Source organism: Oratosquilla oratoria, chromosome 25 (assembly GCF_046742065.1).
Source record: "Oratosquilla oratoria isolate Oo_2021 chromosome 25, ASM4674206v1, whole genome shotgun sequence".
NCBI lineage: Eukaryota > Metazoa > Arthropoda > Malacostraca > Stomatopoda > Squillidae > Oratosquilla > Oratosquilla oratoria.
Window position 1 is genome coordinate 33,023,821 of NC_134801.1, and position 21,714 is coordinate 33,045,534.

The 21,714-nt window shown below is 40.8% G+C and overlaps 1 protein-coding gene across 2 annotated transcripts; it reads left to right on the plus strand.

The window, feature by feature from the left end:
• The first annotated feature begins 652 nt into the window (after nucleotides 1–652).
• DENR (density-regulated protein) lies at nucleotides 653–21,610 on the plus strand. 2 transcript variants are annotated; one of them, XM_076208615.1, is made up of 6 exons: nucleotides 653–809; nucleotides 10,409–10,516; nucleotides 14,445–14,532; nucleotides 16,050–16,223; nucleotides 20,492–20,631; nucleotides 21,436–21,610. In XM_076208615.1, exons 2-6 carry the CDS (start codon nucleotides 10,427–10,429, stop codon nucleotides 21,478–21,480), a joined length of 537 nt encoding a protein of 178 aa, XP_076064730.1. In that variant the 5' UTR covers nucleotides 653–809; nucleotides 10,409–10,426; the 3' UTR covers nucleotides 21,481–21,610. The 2 variants fall into 2 exon arrangements, with proteins under 2 accessions (XP_076064730.1, XP_076064731.1); XM_076208616.1 differs by lacking the exon at nucleotides 653–809 and adding an exon at nucleotides 881–901.
• The last annotated feature ends 104 nt before the right edge of the window (nucleotides 21,611–21,714 follow it).

Genomic DNA, 21,714 nt, shown 5'->3' on the forward strand with positions numbered 1-21,714 from the left:
GAATTGCTGAATGTGAAGGAGGTTAGGGAGTGGTCGATTGTAGCAATGAGAGATGAAAGGAAAATGACTATGACAGGGAAATAGCAGGGTTATAGAAATATATGGAATACAAAGAGCACCGAAAGTGCTGAAAGCTGGCAAAGCGCCTGGGTTGGATGGGTGTCATGTGGAGTGTCTGAAGAAGTTAATGAACTGCTATATTAAAGACAGGGCGGAAAGGGCTGCAAGATCTCACTACGGGATTCATAGATTGCAAAGAAAATCTAACCCCCTATGGGAGGTGTGGAAATATTGACAACTAAGGAGGAAAAATATCAAGGACATGAAGAAACTTCAGACGACGGGATATTTGAAGGACGTTAAGAAACAAATTTCTTCGAAAATCTATGAATTGGTGGGGGTAGAATAGAAGAAACAGCCCAACTTTACATTATAAATAATCTTAAAACTGAATTTGATAGTTGGGGATGGAAATGAAACCCCAGAAGTACAAATAGTTAAAATACAAAATAAATAAATCAACATATGCATTATCGTGCAAGGACAAATGTCATCCATACATATAATGCAGTTAAAAGGTTAACAAATTGTTGCTAAAAAAATAATATTGAGCGTCACACTTGCGCAATTGACAGGTCGGAGCTTAAAGCACGATTATTATTATACGACAATTTATTTCTACGACACTTGATCACTAGACGAATTCTCTGAATCGTGGAAACCTTGCCTTCAGTAAGGTTCATTTGATTAAAAAATCGTGGGAGTGAGAATTTAGTAAAATATTAAACTCTTATTACACGCAAGGAGAGGTAAGTGTGTGTGGTTGTGTTGTAAATTGGCTTGGATAAGGATTTTCGATTAATTTATGAGCAAAATAGAGAGGAACTGCGGGAATTCAGTAGTAAGTAATCAATAGTCACATTACTGTTATTAGTTTAATTCTGCATTTTTCAATTATCTTTATGCAATGATATGCTAGAAGAATGTGAAAGTATCGAGGAAAACAGTTTATAATTTTCCTGTGCTTCCTCATGTTTAGAGATATTTATAACTGATGGTGACATTTTCTTTTATGTCGTATTTGTCTCATTTAGTCATTATTTTGATATTTCAAGTAAGTCGTTTATTTATTATTACCCCTTCTACCTACAATCCGGTAAAATTCCAGGCACGCAAACACATATATTTAACATAAACTTATGTTGTCCAATAGCCCCTAACTTCTTAACTTAATCAAATGTAACCATTCCATAAAAAGAAAATAATAATAATAGATCCTAGAAATGCAAAAATTAAAGAAATGAAAAGTGCATTTGCATAATACTGGAATAAAACCTATGATCTTTGGGAATGTTTAAGATTGAGTTGGTTTTGGTGTGGGTCAGAATGAAAAACTTTATGAAATCTGTTACTGTTACAATAACTTGAGTTTCCCCTTTTCTGATTGTAAAAAAAAGAAAAGAAAAAATCAGTCAGATCCAGAAATCAGGTTAAAGCAGGCTTAACCTCTGTATATTAGGAAATTGACATACCTCATCTAACCTAACCTAATTCACCTTTATTTTTTTTTTTTCTATATGTGTTTGAGATGAAGTGTCTGAGAAGTATGACGGGGGTTACTAGGCTAGATAGAGTGAGAAATGAGGAAGTGAGGAAGAGAACAGGGGTGGAAAGGGAGCTGGGAGATAGGGTGGATGAAAGAGTATTAGGATGGTTTGGACACATGGAAAGAATGAGTGAAGAAAGACTAGTAAAGGAGGTATGGAAGGCAGATGTGGAGGGAGTGAACATGAGGGAACGTCCTAGGATGAGATGGATGGATGGGGTGAAGGGGGCTTTGGGGAAGAGGGGAATGTCTGTTGAGGAAGGACAGGAGAGGACAGAAGACAGGGGTGAATGGAGAATGGTTGTATATGGAAAATGTTGTGATGCATGAGGTGGATTGGACGGGGGAATGGGGGTGAGGTAGTGTGTGTGAGCAAAAATTTTTGACGCAGCCCAAAGGGATTTCTCCCCGTCCTCTCCTTTATATGGGGGGACGGAGAGGGGGGGGTCGCCGATTTAATGAAGCGGCCTTGCTGTGGATGTGTTGTGTCCTGCGACACTGCTTCTGACCCAGGGCAGTGGACAGGGTGCAGGGATGACCCGTCATCTAGGAGGTGTGTGGAGTGTTTTCGGGGATGAAATGGGTGGGAATGTTTTTGTGCCTTGTCCTTTTTGGCTACCCCCCTGGTAAGGGGGAAAAAGCCTTGGTATATGTATGTATGTATGTATTTGTTCTTGGCCTAAAATCACCATAAATGAATTATATTGGATACATTGTAAATGGCAAGATACAGATGATTTGGTAATTTTTTTAGAATTGCACACCTATTTGATACAGCATTAGGAAATTAAATTTTGTAAATTATAATACATCAACATAATATACATTCTTCTTGGCAGAAATCAGTAACAGAAAGAGTTGCTACATACATACATATACCAAGGCTTTTTTCCCCTTACAAGGGGGGTAGCCAAAAAGAAAAAGGCATAAAATCATTCCCACCCATTCCATCCCTGAATACACTCCACACCCCTCCACCCTCCCTCTTATCTTAGCACCTCCTGAATGACGGGTCATCCCTGCACCTTGTCCACTGCCCTGGGTCAGAAGCAGTGTCGCAAGACACAGCACATCCACAGCAAGGCCGCTTCATTAAATCGGCGACCCCCCCCTCTCCGTCCCCCCATTGCATAAAAGGAGAGGACGGGGAGAAATCTCTTCGGGCTGTGTCAAATTTTGCTCACACATACTACCTCACCCCCCATCCACCCGCCCATTCCACCTCATGCAATCACAACATCATCCATATACAACCATTCTCCATTCACCCCTGTCTTCTGTCCTCTCCCGTCCTTCCTCAACAGACATTCCCCTCTTCCCCAAAGCCCCCTTCACCCCATCCATCCACCTCATCCTAGGACGTCCCCTCATGTTCACTCCCTCCACATCTGCCTTCCACACCTCTTTTACTAGTCTTTCTTCACTCATTCTTTCCATGTGTCCAAACCATCCTAATATTCTTTCATCAACCCTATCTTCCAGCTCCTTTTCCACCCCTGTTCTCCTCCTCACCTCCTCATTTCTCACTCTATCTAGCCTAGTAACCCCCATCATACTTCTCAGATATATTAACGAACTGAGCCACGGCAGCTGCCTGAGATGCCATCTTTATTTTGATAGATGCAGAGGTTGATGAAATTAAAGTATGGTAAATTTGCTAACCTAACCTGCATTTAGTAATTCAGTACCTATAATTCTAGAGGTATTCAGGATTGTCATCATTTTCGACCTCCATTACATTACTGAGCATTACATTGCTCAGTGTGCCAGGTAAGGTGCTTGCCCACCTATTACTGATGAGTTCATTCAAACCTGCTAAAGTTTCAGAAGCATGAACAGTGGATTAATGCAAGGTAAGTTAACAACTGATAGGATTCTAGCACTTTGTATCCTTGTGGAGCACCGATGAGAGTTTCAGCAGGGGTGTTTTCAGCAGATGTTGATTTCAAGAAGGCATTTGACTTGGTGCATTGTGGAGTGCTCTGGGATCTTTTGTGGATGTGAAGAATTCCTGCAAGGATCATTGACTTGATATCTGGCTTATACTCTAGGACAGAGAGTGCTGTAATGTATGGAGGAGGCGTGTCTGGCTTCTTTCCTCTTAATTCAAGAGTGAGGCAAGGGTGTGTCCTCATCCCAGCACTTTTCAATGCATGCATAGACTGGGTATTGGACAGAGTTGTTGATCAGTGTCATTGCCAGGCATCTATTGGTAACACCAAGGTCATTGACCTTGTATTTGCTGATGATGTCCTTCTTGTGGAATTGTTAGAGGTAGCCCTAAAGTCCTTGCACAGACTGCTTGTACTTGAGGTCTACTGGACTTATTGGATGACACAGTTCAGTCTGCCCATGCATGTGATGAGGACATTGAAGTTTTAGAAAGCTTTACATACCTTGGTAATGTAGTGCATAACATTGGTGGGTCATGTCAGGAAATACTTCAAAGGATTGGTATTGCTCATGGTGTTATGGACTTTCTCAACCATAGTATATCATGTTATTTATGCAGGACTAAGATTTGAATCTTTGAGGCACTTGTACTCCCTGTCTTGCTGTATGGATTTGAGACATGGACATTGAATGCTGACTTGAAGAGGCATCTCATTGTCATTGGTACTAAGTGCTTTCAGAGAATCATGGGGTATTGCCAGAATGACTTTGTATCAAACCAGAGACTATACTGTGAGACTCGGTTTAGGCCAGTTACCAGCATAATTCATGAACATCAGCTCTGGCTATATGGTCATGGGGCACATTTCCCTGATCTTGATCCTATTCACAGGGTTGTATCTGCAAGAGACAACCCTCAATGGGGGAGATGAAGGGAGAGTCCACAGAATTCATGGCTGAGGAAAGTTGATTGAACCTGTCGAGAGTTGTTTGGAGTGGGAAGGGAGGGAGGGAGGGTGGCTGCATAGGGGTTTGTTCAGAGAGACTAAGGACTGGCTCCAGTGTGTGAGTGAAGGAATGCACTCCATGGCATATACCCCTAATTGATGATGACAAGATAATATATACCCTTTTCCTTTAGTTACTTTTCCATATTGAACTAATCACTCTTACTGAATTTGCTTCAACGGCATGTTTTGGTAACTTACTTTATTGATTCACAACTCTGACTTAAGTATTGCTGCTGCAACTACAGCTTTATTTCTTGTAAAGCTTGGCTGTAGTACTTTGCAAGCTCCCCTTCTTTAAGACATGAATAATCTTACTCTGTTAATGTTCTCTTTCCCAGTCACTATCTTGTGTATGATTCAATTAATCAGTTCTTGCTCCTTGCCTCTCCAAAGTCTGGATGTTCAATGCATCTGTCCTCATACAGCAAGTGTTGGATACCTCACACTAGCTTAATTTCCTTTCTTTGTAGTTTCTCAAAGTGCTGTAAAACAGCACACATTATTCAGTTTCCTGAGTGAATAGTGGGAAAATGAGGTGATTTCTTGTGTGGTTCCCACCTCCTCAGACTGTCATTCAATACAACCTAGCAGTTGACATATTTGTCATACCAAGACTTGAACATAGCTATTGATAAATATTAACTCTGTACTCTGGAAGCATGTTCTAGTTCTCTATTATTCAGATTTAGGGAATGGCCCTGGATATTGTTGATGTTGCATTGGAAGAATATGATGTAGGGGATATCCTCAAAGCTATGCAGCAGTTTATAGGTTTCATTCATATTGCCCCATGTCCATTGGTCACTGAAAGTCTACAGGTCAAGACACTTGCGCCTCTCCTCATAAAGCAACCCTTCCAAGGCAGGGAGCAACTTGATGGCTGTATGTTGAATTTTCTCCAGCGTCTTTGTCTCTAACTAGGCATGGCAACTATCGCTGCATTCTGAAGTTGAAGATTAGGTGCACCAATGCCAAGTAAATGGGCACGAGGCTTTCTTGCCTAAGTGTTGCACAATTCCTTTTGATTATTCCCAGTCTACTTTTGGCTCATGTGGCAACCATGGCAACATGTGCTGAGGACTTCAAATGCAGTGTCATAATCCCCAATATCTTTTCCATAGATGACTTTTGTAGAGGCCGGTAGTCCCTGTAGTAGCCTAGCCTACCTGTTGATTATGGTGCCCATTGTACATTGTCTTACATTTATTGACATTGAAAGCTAACAGCTATTTCTTACTGCAGTCAATCAGCCTTCATGTCTATTCTAAGCACTTCAATATCAGCCTCAGTTTCAATGGTCTTGTAAATTTTGACATCGTGTGCAGATAGGCTGGTTGATGACTCAGGGTTGTCCATAATAATATTAATGTAGACCAGGAAGAGGACCAATCCTAACAATGACTCTTGGGGGACTCCATTTAAAACTGGAAGCCAGTCTGAGGCCACACCCTTCACAATAACCCTGTGTGCCCTCTCAACAAGAAAGCTTACATACATACATATACCAAAGGCTTTTTCCTGCTTATAAGGGAGGTAGCCAAAATACAAAAGCATAAAAACCACTCCCACCCATTGCATCCCTAACATACTCCACTAGTGATGTGCCAGAACCAAAATTTTTACCGATACCGATATTTTTTTTAGCATTTTACCGATACCGATACAGGAATTTAATGGGTTACCGATACCGATACCGATATTTTGTGCATTGCTCACAATGCCTTGTACTTTATTGTGCACTTTTTCATAAAGCTCTGGGATAGTTGTGTTAGAGATGTATTTCCTGCTTGGGATCTTATAGTTTGGTTTTAAGTGATTAAGGAGCCTAGCAAATCCCAGATCTTCTACAATAGATATAGGTTGACAATCTATTGTGATCATTTCAGCAATATATTTGTGTACCTCTTTTGCTGGAGCACTGTTGATGTCCCAAATCTTTTTGTACTGGAGAGTAGCTTCAAGAGTTGGCTGTTGAGATACCTGTTTTGCACTTGAACAGCCTGTTTGACTTTGACTAGAAGTTGAAGTTGAAATTTTTAGCTTTTTGGTAGGTGGAACATTTAAGAATGAGGCAAGTGTTGGGTTTGATTCAGCTGCTTTTTTCTGCTCCAATTCGGCATTTCCAAACTCATCAGGATGTTTATGTTGAAGATGCTTTCTAATATTTGTTGTTGTTTGGGTTTGCCTGTTTATTCCTCCTCTGCTTAATATTGTATTACAGAAATTACAGGATACTTTTGAAGAATCATCTTTGCATACTGTCACTAGATTCCATATAACACTTTGCTTTGACTTAGGCATTATTGCTAATTCAGGCAATTCTAATTGTAATTTAATAAATTTATCACAATATTGACTATCTGAAAAATGCAAGTTCAAATATTAAATATAAATAAATAATTACAATAAATAAATATTAAGAATGAGATCGAAAAGGGTAATAGGATAATAGCCATCAGCTAGCTCTCTTCTCTTCTTACATAAGACGCAAATGATTCCACAACCACATGGCGTGAAAGACACCCTTTACTTTATATATTTATATAATTATTTATTTGTTTCATGAATGAAAGTAATTTAACTTAAATTTTCTCTCAAGGTATCGGTATCGGTATTTATTTTTCAATACCGATACCGATATACCGATACCTTCTATTTTACCGATACCGATAGCTTGAAAATAAACCGATATTTACCGATACCGATACCGAAGCTTCGGTACATCACTATACTCCACTCCCCTCCACCCTCTTCCCTTCCTCTTCTCTTGACACCTTCTGGATGACGATTCATCACTGCATCTCACCCACTTCCCTGGGTCAGAAGCAGTGTTGCAAGACAGAGCACATCCACAGCAAGGCCGCTTCATTAAATCAGTGACCCCCTGCTCTGTCCCCTCATGCAGAAAAGGAGAAGACTGGGAGAAATCCCTTTGGGCTGCATCAATTTATTTCTCACACATACTACCTGCATCATGGCAACACCCATACACAATCATTCTCCATTCATCCCTATCTTCTGTCCTCTCCCATCTTTCCTCAATAGACATTCCCCTCTTTCCTAATGCCCCTTTTACCCCATCCATCCATCCATCTCATCCCAGGTCAACCCCTCATGTTTGCTCCTTCCACCTTTGCCTTCCACACCTCTATTACTAGTCTTCAGTCATTCTTTTCATGTATCCAAACAATCCCAATACTCATTCATCAACCCTATTTCCCAACTCTTTCCACCCACATTTGGACAAAACAAAGAAACTAATATAACAATATACAAACAATGTATACGCTCAGTGATGAATTATGCGAGTCCTGCATGGGCTCCTAATCTCAGTGAGACACACCACAACACCCTTCAAATCATACAAAACAAAGCCCTAAAAACAATTACAGGCTGCACAAATACATCACCTACAGACCATTTACACCATGAAACAAAAGTCCTCAAAGTCAAGGAACACCTCGACATGAGAGGCACACAAACACTTGCTGCAGCCACCACAAACACATCACACCCGTTACACTACATAGCAGAACACCCACACACACCAAGAAACATTAAAACTACACCCAAAGACCTTTATTACACAAAGATACTCTCTTCTCTTCCTCCACAACCACCAAATACCAGCCTCCGGAAACATATTCATAATCATATCACTCACCGCTCCATTAACACACTGAAAGACAACACACTGCTGCATGCCAGACCCCCTGATATCCACCCTTCTGAATCCTCTCTCCCACGTAAGGACAGAGTCCACTTGGCCAGACTGCGATGCGGTCACCACCCAGCACTTCTAAGCTACCAGAGGAGGCTGGACGACCGTGTTGTGAACAGCTGCCCAGGATGTAACACTTCACCCCATACCATACAACACATAATGGAAGACTGCATTATACACAATCATGCACGCAAACAACACAACATACACTCTATAAAGGATTTGTGGGAAAACCCAGTCTCGGCTGTGGCCTTCCTTGGGGAGACGGGACTGCTCGGACAGACAGTCTAGGGAACGACAACAACAACAACAACAACAACTCTTTCCACCTCCGTTCTCCTCCTCACCTCCTCATTTCTCACTCTATCCAGCCAAGTAACCTCTCATACTTCTTAGGCACCTCATCTCAAAAACATTCAAACTTCTCCTCTCTTCCTCTCTTATGTTCCATGTTTCTGCCCTGTACAGTACTGTCGGCACAATCACTTCACAATCTCCTCTTAGTTTCCATTCCTAAATGTCTATTTCTCATTACATTTTTTAATCCCCCAATGCATTTACTTGCATTGTCAGTCTACATTCTACCTCCACTTCCTCCAGTCTCTCTCCCCTTAATACTCATTTCCAGTCTGCTGCCACTTTCTCCTCTTGTACATCTCATCACCTTACTTTTACCCACATTTATCTCCAACTTCCTTCTTTTGCACACCTTTCCAAACTCTGTCACTAACTTCCTTAATCCCTCCTCTGATCCTGCTACAAGTGCAGTGTTGTCTGCAAACAACAGCTGGCTTATCACCCAAAAATTCTTCCCTCTACTCCCAATGCCATTGACTAGCTCAGTTTTTCAAAAGCCTTTTCACTCTAAATAATTGATGTCAACACATCATTATTAACAGTATTAACAAGATTATCATCATAACGCAGCATATTTGTAAGGAAACTTCAGTTGCTTCTAAAACCATGCTGGGAGTCAGTGATAAGGCTGTGTTCAGTAAGGCAAATGACACCCTAGCACTTGGGATACTACACTTGTCAAGGACACTGGCCTGTAATTCAGGGAGTTGGTCTTGCTGCCCTTCTTTAAAATGGGCGAGATGTTCACCCTCCTCCAGTTGCTTGGAATGTTGGCTGCAGCAACAGAAGTACAAAAGATGACCTGAAGTGGATTACATAACACTTCTGAGCACTCCTTCAATACCACTGATGACACTTGATCTGGTTCTTGTGTCTTGTTAATGTTGAGGGATTCCAGGTGTCTTTATACTCCTCTTCTAGTTATCCAGATATCTAACAGCTTGGGTCCTTGGAACACCAATTCTGGAAGTGGGGATTTGTCCTCAGTGTCCTCTCTCACAAACATACCATCAAATGCTATGTTCATGATTTGGGCAATTTCATTGTTATTTTCTGGAAGGTAATCTTAATTCTTATTATTCTTTCCTTGGTAGCAGTTGTTATATGACATATGTTCAGAAATGTCTATTGCTGTTGTAATGTGGAATATACAGTTCATTTAATAGCTAAAACCTGCCCTTCTATGTGAAGTTCCTTTGTATGGTTCTTGTTACATTATTTGCCCTCTTTGCTGCATCAAGGCATTATTTTGTAAGTTTAGTGTCATTAGTCATCCATACTTCTAGAGCTTTCTCTTCATTAACTGCCAGAAGCATTTTCTTTTAGAACCATAACCCATAAAGTAATTGTACACCTAAGTTATCCCTCTCATATACATTGCCACAGTCATTCAATCACTGTCTATTGCCCAAGGTTTCTCTTGCATGAAACCCATGGCTCCCAGGTAACCAGCAGTGGCCACTGGGTAGGCCCATAGCACACTGAGGGAATAAATATGAATCACCACATGTTTATGTACATGAAATTGTATTAACCTTTTTTCAGACTGGTCACTCCAATGACTTATTCAAGTTCTTTTGTAAATCCTGACATTCTTGGTCATGTATGTCAGAATATTGATAATAAAAGGTTTAATATGTCTTGGTGTGGAAAGGTTAAGCATATCGTCATTATATAGTTATGAAACAGCTTTTATGAAAAAATTCTTCAGATCATATCCTCTTATTCGTGTTGCTATCTGGTAGGTTCTTGTATACCAAACTGAAAAAAAGTGTTTTACATAGTATTCATTACTTTATTTTTTTCAATATTTTCCAGGTTTTTGCTTGAAGCAGGATGACTAAGATTTTTGGAAATGTTCCTGTGCCTGGTATGGACTACCCTCAGAGTGTAGCGTATTGTGGAAATTGCTCAATGCCAATTGAAGTAAGTAGCATGTTTTTATGAAATGACATTTAAAACTGGCTACATACAACTGTCTAGGGTATTGGCTGCATGTTATTGTGAGGTTAAGATCTGCTCAGTAGCATGCAGCTGATACTTTAGGGTCTGTATGGAGAAATTTGTATTCATAGCGAAATGATGCTACTTTATTATACTGCGACTGTCCATTATGCTGTCCCCTCCATTCTTAATACTGTCCTGTACCGCTTCTCTGAATGTACATTTCCTTTTTTGCTGAACCCTGTGGTAGGGGAGAAAGAATACTGCCACCAAGTGTGCCCACATATGTCATAAACGGTGACCAAAATGGGATGGGGATAGGACTAGTCATCCTACTCTCTGCAGTACCAAAGGGGACATTCCTAAAAAAAAAAAGCAAAGGCATAAGAGGGTCTGGGAGTAGTTTTCCAACCAGAACCCTAAGATTTGGGTCTTTTAATGTGCATGGATGTGGTACAGATGAGAGTAAAAGGGTAGGCAGTATGGAGAAAGAGGAAAAGGACAAAAGGTAGGGAGGTGCTTAGAGTAAACTGCTTAAATGAGAAAAAAAAAGGAGTACAAAAAGCAGAGAGAAGAGAGAGGGAGTGAAGGATAGAGTAGAACTAGGAGTGGAGGAGGAATGGGGATGTTTCAATGAGGGAGTCACAAGGTGTGCAAAGATGGTGTGTGGAACAAGGAGGACACAAGGAAATAGAAGGAAGGGTAATGAGTGGTGAGATGATGAAGCAAAGAAGGTTGCAGAAGAGAAGAAATGAGCATTCATGGAGTGGTTACAAAATAGGATGAATCATATGAGAGGTACAAAGAAAAGAGAAGTAAAGCATAAGATAAAGGAGAGCAGATGTGAAATGGGGTAAAAGTATGATTTTTTCTTTTTAAGTAATGAAAAGATGCTTTGGAAGGAAATTAAAGAGAGGATGGGGAGGCAAATCAAGTAGAGAAGAAAAATAAAAGGTGCTGACAGAGTGATGATAATGAAAGAGAGCAGTAAGAGGAAGATGGGCAGATTATTTGTGGGAGTTGCTAAATGTGAAGGAGGATAGGGAGGGAAAGGTAGCTGCAGTGGAAAGTGCTAAGAAAATGACAGTGATGAATGAGGAAAATGGAGGAGAAGTAAAAGATGAGGCGAAAGCAGTTATTTAAATGATGAGAGCAGATAAGACACCTGGATTAGATGTGTGTCATACAGAATGTCTAAAAAAGGGAGGTACAGTGATGTCCAAAAGAGAGTAGAGTGCCAGAGGACTGGAGGAATGCTTGTATAGTTCCACTTTACAAGGGAAAAGGGGACAAGTGTGAGAGCAGTAGTTTCAGAGGGATCAGTTTGTTGAGTGTAGTTGGGACGATTTTGATTGAGAGGATTAGGAGAGGAACAGAGAAAGTAATAAGTGAGGAACAGTCAGGGTTTAGGACAGGTAGGGGATGTGTGGATTAGATTTTTGTGATAAGGTAGATGTGTGAGAAAGCCTTAGGAAAAGGTAAGGATTTTTTGGGGCCTTCATGGATTTGGAAAAGGGTTATGACAGGGTAAACAGGAAGGCACTGTAGGAGGTATTGCATGTATATGGGATAGAAGGAAAGCTGTTAAGAGCAGTCAGAAGTTTTTACGAGAGTAGTAGAGTCTGTTAGAATTAGAAATAGAGTGCATGGTTTGAGGTAAATGTGGGACTTCACCAGGGAGGTATTTTGTCATCATGGCTGTTCAATTTATACTTGCATGGGGTGGTGCAAGAAGTAAATGCAAGAGTAATGGGATTGGAGATGGTTAAAGAAAATGGATAAAAGTGGGAGATAAGCCAGTTATTGTTTGCTGACAACACTGCTTGTAACAGGATCAGATGAGGGATTAAGGAAGTTAGTGACTGAGTTTGGAAAGGTGCGAGAAAGAAGGAAGTTGAAGATAAATGTGGGTAAAAGTAAGGTGATGAGATGTACAATGGGAGAGGATGGCAGCAAATTGGGAGTGAGTATTAAGGGTGAGAGACTAGAGGAAGTGGATAGCTTTAGATACTTGGGTGCAAATGAAGTGGGGAAAAGGAGGAGTGGAGGTGAAGGTAGAATGTAGATTGAGAGAAGCAAGTAAATGCCTTGGTGTAATGAGAAATAGACATTTGGGAATGGATGCCAAGAGGAGATTGTATGAAGGGGTGATTGTACTGATAGCACTGTATGGGGCATAAACATGAGATAGGAAGAGTTTAAATGTGTTTGAGATGAAATACCTGAGAAGTATGGTTGGGGTTACTAGACTGGATAAAGTGAGAAATGAGAAGGTGAGGAGGAGAGCAGGGGGTGGAAAGGAAGTTGGGAGATACAGTTGATGAAAGAGTATTGGGATGGTTTGGACACATGGAAAGAATGAGTGTAGAAAGATTAGTAAAAGAGATGTGGAAGGCAGAGTTGGGAGTGAACATGAGGGTGTGACCAAGGATGAGATGGATGGATATGTTGGGGGGGCATTGGGAAAGAGGGGAATGTTTGTTGAGGAAGGAAGGGAGAAAACATATGATAGGGGTGAGTGGAGAATGGTTGTGTATGGATGAAGCTATGATGCATGGAAGGGAGTGGGTAGGGGATGGGGGGTGAGGGAGTACGTGTGAATGATATTTTGACACAACCTGAAGGAGTTTCTCTCTGTCTTCTCTTTTTCTGCATGAGGTTATGGAGAGGAGGGGTTTTCCAATTCAATGAGGCAGCCTTGCCATGGATGTGTTGTGTCTTGCTGCATTGCTTGTGACCCAGGGCAGTGGGTGAGATACAGGGATGACATATCATCCAGGAGGAGCCAAGAAAAGAGGGAAGGATGGAGAGGTGGTCAATGGGAGTGAGTATGTGGGGGTGAAATAGGTGGGAGTGGATTTATGTCTTTGACTTTGGCTACCTCCCTTTTAAGGCGGAGGAAAGCCCAACTGTCTTAAGGATGCTTTTGACTGTCCATTTTTAGTAGAGGAAGATGTAGTGAATGTTTATGTTTTTTATATAGAGTGCTTGAGAAATATGATTGATGATACAATAATGGATAAAGTAAGAAATGAGAAAAGACTAGCAAAGAGGGTGTGAAAAGTAGCAGATGGAGTGAGATTGAAAGGAAGACCAAGGATGATGTGGGTGGATTTGGTGAAGGGGGTTTGGCTGCATGTGGAATGCATAAAACAAGGAAGAGATGGTGAAAAAGATAGAAGTGAATGTAGGGAGATTGTGAATAAATGAAAGGATGATGTGGCCTGAAGGGATGTATGTACTAATTGATTCATGCTTTATTTTGAGTGGATGAGGACTTCTTTTTCTTCTCCTCCTCCCAGAAATAACAAACATTTTTATCCTTGCGGACAATATTGCACCAAAGAGGTGGTAAAGGAGAGATTTAGAAAGACTAGCTGGATGGAGGGATTCTATTTTGAGTCTAGATAAGTCTTCAGTACCAAAAGAATGCTGCACAAGACTGTAGTCTATACTCCATACAAGGCATGTTGTAAAAGAGCAGACTTGTTGTGTTGCCTATGGCCTAAGCAGTGTAATTGGGGACAGGGTGATCCTTTAACCCCTGGTACCGAGATGGGGTATTTGGTTGAACATGTTTTTGCAAGTGTGTGGATTACTCCGTTCCCCCATGCTAGGGAGAAAGGGCTTCAGAATGTATACATGTACCCTGTCATATGTATGGGTTTTGTTCTTGCTAATACTGGAGGTTATACTGGCAGAAGGTTGATTATATGAAAATTACTGGTATATTGAGAGTGACTCTATCCAAATGGCATTAGTAAGAGAATTTTTGTGCATAAGCAATGATTAACATAAGTAGATTGTGTGTAGTTGTGTATAATTGAGCATCAATTATGAAAATAAGAACTTTTAATATCAATTGTTTGTACTTTATTCACCTTTACTTGTATATTTTAATTTTTTCCAGTATTGTGAATATTATCCAGCATATGATAAGTGCAAGCAGTGGCTTGAAAAAAATCTGCCAGAAGAGTTTGAGAAATTATCAGCTGGAGGTATGAAGAAATTTGTTTCTAAAAAAGTGTGTTTACCCAATTCATATGTTCAAAAAAGTCTTTTTTCTCTTATAAAGGGGATGGTTGATTCAAACCATACAGCCCGCCCTACACTTCCACGTCAGTCTAAAACCAATGTGTTGCCCCTCCCATCGTAGCACCTACCCTGCCACACCGTTTAGGTTAACAATAATGCCGTGAGAAACTGCACTTCCACAGCAGAGCCTGATAGCTGGAACTGGTTTACCCCCAACTCCTTCATTGTGGGATGGCCCTTCCCCCCTTACCCATAAAAGAAAAATAATATGAAAATGGATGACAGGATTGTACCATTGGGCTGTGTCATTTCTTCATCATGATTGTAATAAATGGAAAAGGGGTTGTACACATGAGAGCCCATTTCTTTTTGTACAGGTATCCGTATCTAATTTTGGAATTGCAGGCGTTAGTGTTCATGTAAAGTTGAACAGTATTATAGAGTCCATTTTAACCTCTTGAATACGATGATGCCTATGTATGCATCATGAGCCGTGAGTGGATACGAGGATGCCGGTGTCGGCTTTCTGATTATATTTATTTTGTAGTTGTAGCTGAGTGACCACCATAGTCTGTGAACAGGCTTGATCACATTTTCTATAACATATTTATTCAGGGAGAAAGAGATTGAGTATAGCACTAGTAACTTTATATTTTGTAATCTGTATTGTGATGCATCATCATCAACCTGATGTGTGCACAATTATTTGGCTCGTATTGAAGAGGTTAAAAGGAGCAGAGTAAGTGATCAGTACTACTAGAAGGGGCAGAAAACCCGCTGGTATAATGAAGAATGTAAAGTGGCAGCAAGGGAGAGTGAATAAGTGAGGAAAAGGTGTGTATGAATAAATGTGATGATAGTTTATATCAAAGCCTAGAAAAAGAAAAGGTCATCAAAACACTTTCAGAAGGAAGAAATATGAAGCACTCAACACAGCTTGAAATAGAATGAAGTGTTCAGAAAGGAAACTTCAGAATACATCATATCAGAAAGTAAAATGTATGTATGTGTTTACCTAATTGTAGTGTATAGAAGAGTAGGAAATCTCGTAGGGTCCTGTCTCGTACTCTCCAGCTATCATAGCCTTATTTTCCAATTTTCCTACTTTTTGAATTCAGGCATTGCTTTTGACCTAAGCAGCATGGTGAGGGAGAGGCCAGCCCTTTATCCTTGAAGTGAGGTGGTGGGAAGGATTGTTGAGAGTTCTATTTGTTCATGATGTGGATTTGGGTTTTGGCTCAGCCACTGCACTGAAAGGGGAAAATGATCTTTGGTATCTACTAGTGTATATGTAATTGTTATGTACAGGATAAGAGCTAAGCATGTGAACTCCTATCTCTGCCACCATGAGATAAAATTGGCTTTAAACTTGTATATGTACAAATATAATTCTGTTCAATCATGTAAGTGATGGATTGGCTTCTGTAGTTGTTGTGACATAATTTTTTTTTTTTTTTTCTTTCTTTCCTTTTTTTTCCAGGAGCTGGAGGGGGTGGAGGAGAAGATGGTGAAGATGAGAAAAAGAGGCAGAAGCGAGGTGGCAAAGGAATGGTCAAGGCTAAGAGGAAAGAGGAAGGTCCACGTAAAGTTGTCGTATTTGTTGCACCAAGAGGCAAAAAAAGAAATACTGTTATTACTGGACTGAAGACCTTTGGTAAGTATTTGTGACCATAAATGTAGTGATCGAAAAAGATATTGAATAATGCAGTGGACAGGGAGAGGGCTCAAATGATTATCATTAAGAAAAGAGTAGGAAAGGAATTGCTCAGATAAGATCAGTCACTCACTCACTGTTGACTGGCTGTGAATTTATTCTCTCTCTCACATTGCTCAGGATAGGAAACAAAAATTAGAATTCATATAAGTTTGTTTACATGACAAAGTGTCTATTTTTGTATGACAAATGGCAAATTTCAAAGGTTTTCCACGAATCTTGAGTGAAGGCAGTGCTGAATCAATCCATCTGAAAATTAGAGCAAAAGAGCTGAACTGAAGCGACCTCCTGGTAGTATGTGTTCTCTGAGGACAAGAACTTGTAATGACACTGAATTTTTTTTTTTTTTTTTAAGATTTTGAAATGCAGTGAGGTTAAGTGGGAGGAGTGGGAAGCAAATGTCAAGGCAGATTCCTGGGGAAATACTCTGTTGAATATAACAGGATAAAGGAGATGAGTCTAGTTAGAGGAAATGACAAACCCATGAGGTTGGATCAGCTACTTACCAGAGTTAGACATCACTGACTCTTGAATTATCTTTGCCTCGGAGGATTAAATGACAATGTAACAAATGAATTTCAGCTGGTAGATGTGGAAATAGAGCCAAAGACTAAATCAGTTTTTGTTAGACAGACTTCTCAAACTTGAAGAAATTCCTTGAAGAAGCAGATTGGAAGGAATTCATGAATACAACTGAAACTACAAGGAAATGGGAAATCTTTCTTTTATGTTTGGATACTAGTCTCCACTTATAGAATGCAATAATATTTTGCTTTTACTGACCCTAAATTCTACTGCCTTCCTTTAATCTCTTGTTAATCATCTTTTTGACTATACCTCTTTAGCACAATATTGCCCCAAAGGATAGAAGCACTGGTTATTGTCAACACTGCTGATAACTACATGAGCCCTGGAAACCTCTCATTTCTCATATATCATACAAACACAGCCCACTGAGCATAACTTAAAAACATGTCCCCAGCACCCCACAGTACATCCATACAAAAAAATTTACTCAGATCACAAAACAGGCACTCCACAGTAGACTGCTAAATATTGTAATTTACCAAACTTCCTGGCAGTGAGAAGAGTGTAGAAGAAAGGGAGGCCTTTTGGATAGATTTAAATGAGTGCATAGAGGATTTGGGAAGAAATGTCAATGTGATAGTACTGGGAGACCTTAATGCTAGGGTGGGAAATGGTCCAATCAATGGAGTGGTTGGGAAGTGTGGAGTTCCAGGAAAGAATCGTAGTGGAGAGTTGATGGTGGAAATGTGTCTAGAAAGAGAGTTGATGATAGCAAATACAGTGTTTCGGAAGAAAGTCAAGCATAAGTACACATGGGAGAGGGTGGTGGAGGGAAGGGTGGTAAATAGAACGCTAATGGATTATGTAGTGGTAAATAGGATTATGATAGGAAGAGTTAAGGATGTACATGTGCTAAGGGGAGATGGTGGGGGAATATCAGATAATTTTTTGGTGGAAGGTAAGTTGAAAGTGGATGATAGATGGAGGAAGAGGAAAGGGACAAAAGGTAGGGAGGTTCTTAGAGTGAACTCTTTGAATGAGAAGGAAAAGGAGAAGGAGTACGGAAAGAAGCTGAAGGAGGAGTGGGAGGGAGTAAAGGGTAGAGTAGAGCTGGGTGTGGAGGAGGAATGGGGATGGTTCAAGGAGGGAGTCATAAAGTGTGCAAGGATGGTGTGTGGAACAAGAAGGACAGGGGGAAATAGAAGAAAGGGTAGTGAATGGTGGGATGAGGAAACAAAGAAGGTTGTAGAAGAGAAGAAGCGAGCTTTCTAAGATTGGTTACAAAATAGGACGAGGGAGTCATATGAGAGGTACAAAGAAAAGAAAAGAGAAGTAAAGCAAAAGGTAAAGGTTGCAAAGAGGAGAGCAGATATGAAATGGGGTAAGATTTTGACAGAAAATTTTGAAAGTAATAAAAGATGTTTTGGAAAGAAATTAAGAGAGGAAGAGGAGGCAAATCAAGTAGAGAAGAAAAGGTAAAAGGTGCAGATGGAGAGATGATAATGGAAGAGAAGGCAGTAAGGGGAAGATGGGCAGAATATTTTAGGGAGTTGCTAAATGTGAAGGAGGATAGGGAAGGAAAGATTGCTGCAGTGGGAAGTGCGAAGAAAATGAGTGATGAATGAGGAGAATGGAGGAGAAATAAGGAAGGATGAGGTGAAGGCAGTTGTTAAGATGATGAAAGCAGGTAAGGCACCTGGTCTGGATGGATGCCATGCAGAATGTCTGAAAAAGGGAGGTTCAGTGATGGTGGACTGGTTGGTGAGGTTATTTAATGTTTGTTGGAGAGAGGGTAGAGTGCCAGAGGACTTGAAGTGTGCCTGTATAGTTCCTCTTTACAAGGGAAAAGGGGACAAGTGTGAATGTAGTAGTTTCAGAGGGATTAGCTTGTTGAGTGTAGTTGGGAAGGCTTATGGGAGGATCTTGATAGAGAGGATTAGGAGAGGAACAGAAGGAGTAATTGGTGAGGAACAGTGTGGATTTAGGACAGGTAGAGGTTGTGTAGGTCAGATCTTTGTGGTAAGACAGATATGTGAGAAAGCTATAGGAAAGGGGAAGGATGTTTTTTGGGCTTTTATGGATCTGGAAAAGGCTTATGATAGGGTAGACAGGAAGGCACTGTGGGAGGTTATGCAGATATACGGGATAGGAGGAAAGCTTCTGGGAGCTGTCAAGAGTTTTTACGAGAGTAGTAGAGCTTGTGTCAGGATTGGAAATGGAGAATGAGTGGTTCGAGGTAAAGGTGGGACTTCGTCAAGGATGTGTTATGTCGCCCTGGCTGTTCAACTTATACATGGATGGGGTGGTGCGAGAGGTAAATGCAAGGGTAGTGGGCAAGGGATTGGAGATGGTTAAAGAAAATGGAGAAAAGTGGGAGGTGAGCCAGCTGTTGTTTGCGGATGACACTGCGCTTGTGGCAGAATCGGAGGAGGGATTGAGGAAGTTGGTGGCAGAGTTTGGGAGAGTATGTGATAGAAGAAAGCTAAAGATAAATGTGGGTAAAAGTAAGGGGGAAAAAGCCTTGGTATATGTATGTATGTATGTACCAAACTTCCTCAGAAATGTGGAGTGTATTCAGGGATGGAATGGGTGGGATTGATTTTATACCTTTTCCTTTTTGGCTACCTCCCTTGTAAGGGGGAAAAAGCCATGGTATATGTATGTATATGTCCTCAGAAATCAACCTGATTGAGAAATTACTCATTAGACAAGAAAGAATTGCACTAGTACAAGTGCATTCAGGTCACCATCCACATTAAAACAGTACCAGCACAGAGTTGATGTAACCACCACATAAAAGACAATGAGCACCTTATATTTTCTGACCTTCACTCAACCTACCCAAACATCTGCGTAGAGCTGATGGCCAGGGGTAGATGCTGCTGTTTGGCCCCCAACTCTTGGGGTTGGGGGGTGGTCCCACGACGTAGACGTTGCAGCTCCAGGACTCGTTGCAGCTCTCCCACGTAAGGACAGAGTCCACTTGGCCAGACTGCGATGCGGTCACCACCCAGCACTTCTAAGCTACCAGAAGAGGCTGGACGACCGTGTTGTGAACAGCTGCCCAGGATGTAACACTTCACCCCATACCATACAACACATAATGGAAGACTGCATTATACACAATCATGCACGCAAACAACACAACATACACTCTATAAAGGATTTGTGGGAAAACCCAGTTTCGGCTGTGGCCTTCCTTGGGGAGACGGGACTGCTCGGACAGACAGTCTAGGGAACGACAACAACAACAACAACCTACCCAAACAAGAATACAAAATAACTTCATTGAATGACAAAGGGTAAACTGGTGGCCATGGCTAGTTTCCTTTACAAATCATCACTATTCTTCTTTTCACGTACTTCCTTTGAATGTGTCCTTTACCATGCCACCTCGTCGTTCTCTTGTGTTCCACTGGTGGGAGATAGTGTTGCCACTACATCCCCATATATATCTATGTATATACCAAAGGCCTCTTATATGGGAGGTTGCCAACCAAGGCATGCACCCACTCCCACCCATACATACCATAGAAGGCAAACATGTAGGACAGGTTTAAGGGACTAGGATCCTCCCTAGTAAGGTTCATATTTTATTGATGAAATAATTATAGAATTGGGAGCCATTCAATTCTGATGGTAAATTTGTTTTCACTCGCATCCCTTTTCTTCTTTTTCAGAAATTGATCTGAAAGTGGCAGCCAAATTCTTCGGACAGAAGTTTGCTTGTGGCTCTTCTGTAACTGGAGAAGATGAAATTGTCATCCAGGGGGACATGAAGGATGACCTCATAGATCTTATTCCAGAGAAGTGGCCAGAGGTGAGGAGTATTAAATACATACACTGTCTTTTTTCATCCCTGCATCTCGCCCACTGCCCTGGGTCAGAAGCAGTGTACCAAGTCACAGCACATTCACAGCAAAGCTGCTTCATTTGATCAGTGACCCCCCCTCTGTCCTCTCATGCAGAAAAAGATAAGACGGAGAAATCCCTTCAGGCTGCATCAAAATGTCATTCACACATTCCCTCACCCCCATGTGTCACAGCATCATCTATACACAACTATTCTCCATTCACCCCTATCTTGTCTTCTCCCTCCCTTCCTCAACAGATCTTCCTCTCTTACCCAGTGCCCCTTTTACCCCATCCATCCATCTCATCCTTGGTCATCCCCTCATGTTCACTCCTTTCACACCTCTTTTAATCTTTCTTCACTCATTCTTTCCATGTGTCCAAACCATTCCAATATTCTTTCATCAACCCTATCTCCCAACTCCCTTTCCACCCCCCATTCTCCTCTTCATTCCTCACTCTATCCAGCCTAGTAACCCTTACCATACTTCTTATGCATTTCATCTCAAATACATTCACTCCTCTTAGCATCCCCCAAGGCATTTACTTGCTTCTCTCAAGCTACATTCTACCTCCACCTACACATTTGCACCCAAGTATTTAAAGCTATTCATTTCCAAGTCTCTCTCCCATAATACTTGCTTCCAGTTTGCTGCCACATTCTCTCCTTGTACAAACCTTATTTTTACCCATATTAAATAAATTATTAAAAAAAGCTATATATGTAAATTGTGTATGTATAACATATATAATGACTATTTATGTATTCCAGATATCAGATGACTTAATTGAAGATGGAGGGGAACACAAACGTTGATACTATCTTCAATACCTATAATGCCTTGAAGGACAGGGGACAGGTTGAAATGTGATATGTTTTTGTTCAACCATGTCTGTTTGCCCAGTTGGTTTATAAATGCTTTTATTTCAATAAAGTCTAAATTGAATATATTTTTTTGTCACACCCCCCAATCATTGAAATGGGTGATTGTGCCTACAACACTGTATGGGGCAAAAATTTGGAATGACAAATCATCCCTGTATCCTGCCC

What these genes read in the sequence shown, in the direction of transcription:
- DENR (XM_076208615.1), top strand. Translation starts at nt 10,427, where the DNA reads ATGACTAAGATTTTTGGAAATGTTCCTGTGCCTGGTATGGACTACCCT. An exon ending in ATTGCTCAATGCCAATTGAA is followed by an intron (nt 10,517 to 14,444) that starts GTAAGTAGCATG and finishes AATTTTTTCCAG; the next exon opens with TATTGTGAATATTATCCAGC. An exon ending in TACTGGACTGAAGACCTTTG is followed by an intron (nt 16,224 to 20,491) that starts GTAAGTATTTGT and finishes CTTCTTTTTCAG; the next exon opens with AAATTGATCTGAAAGTGGCA.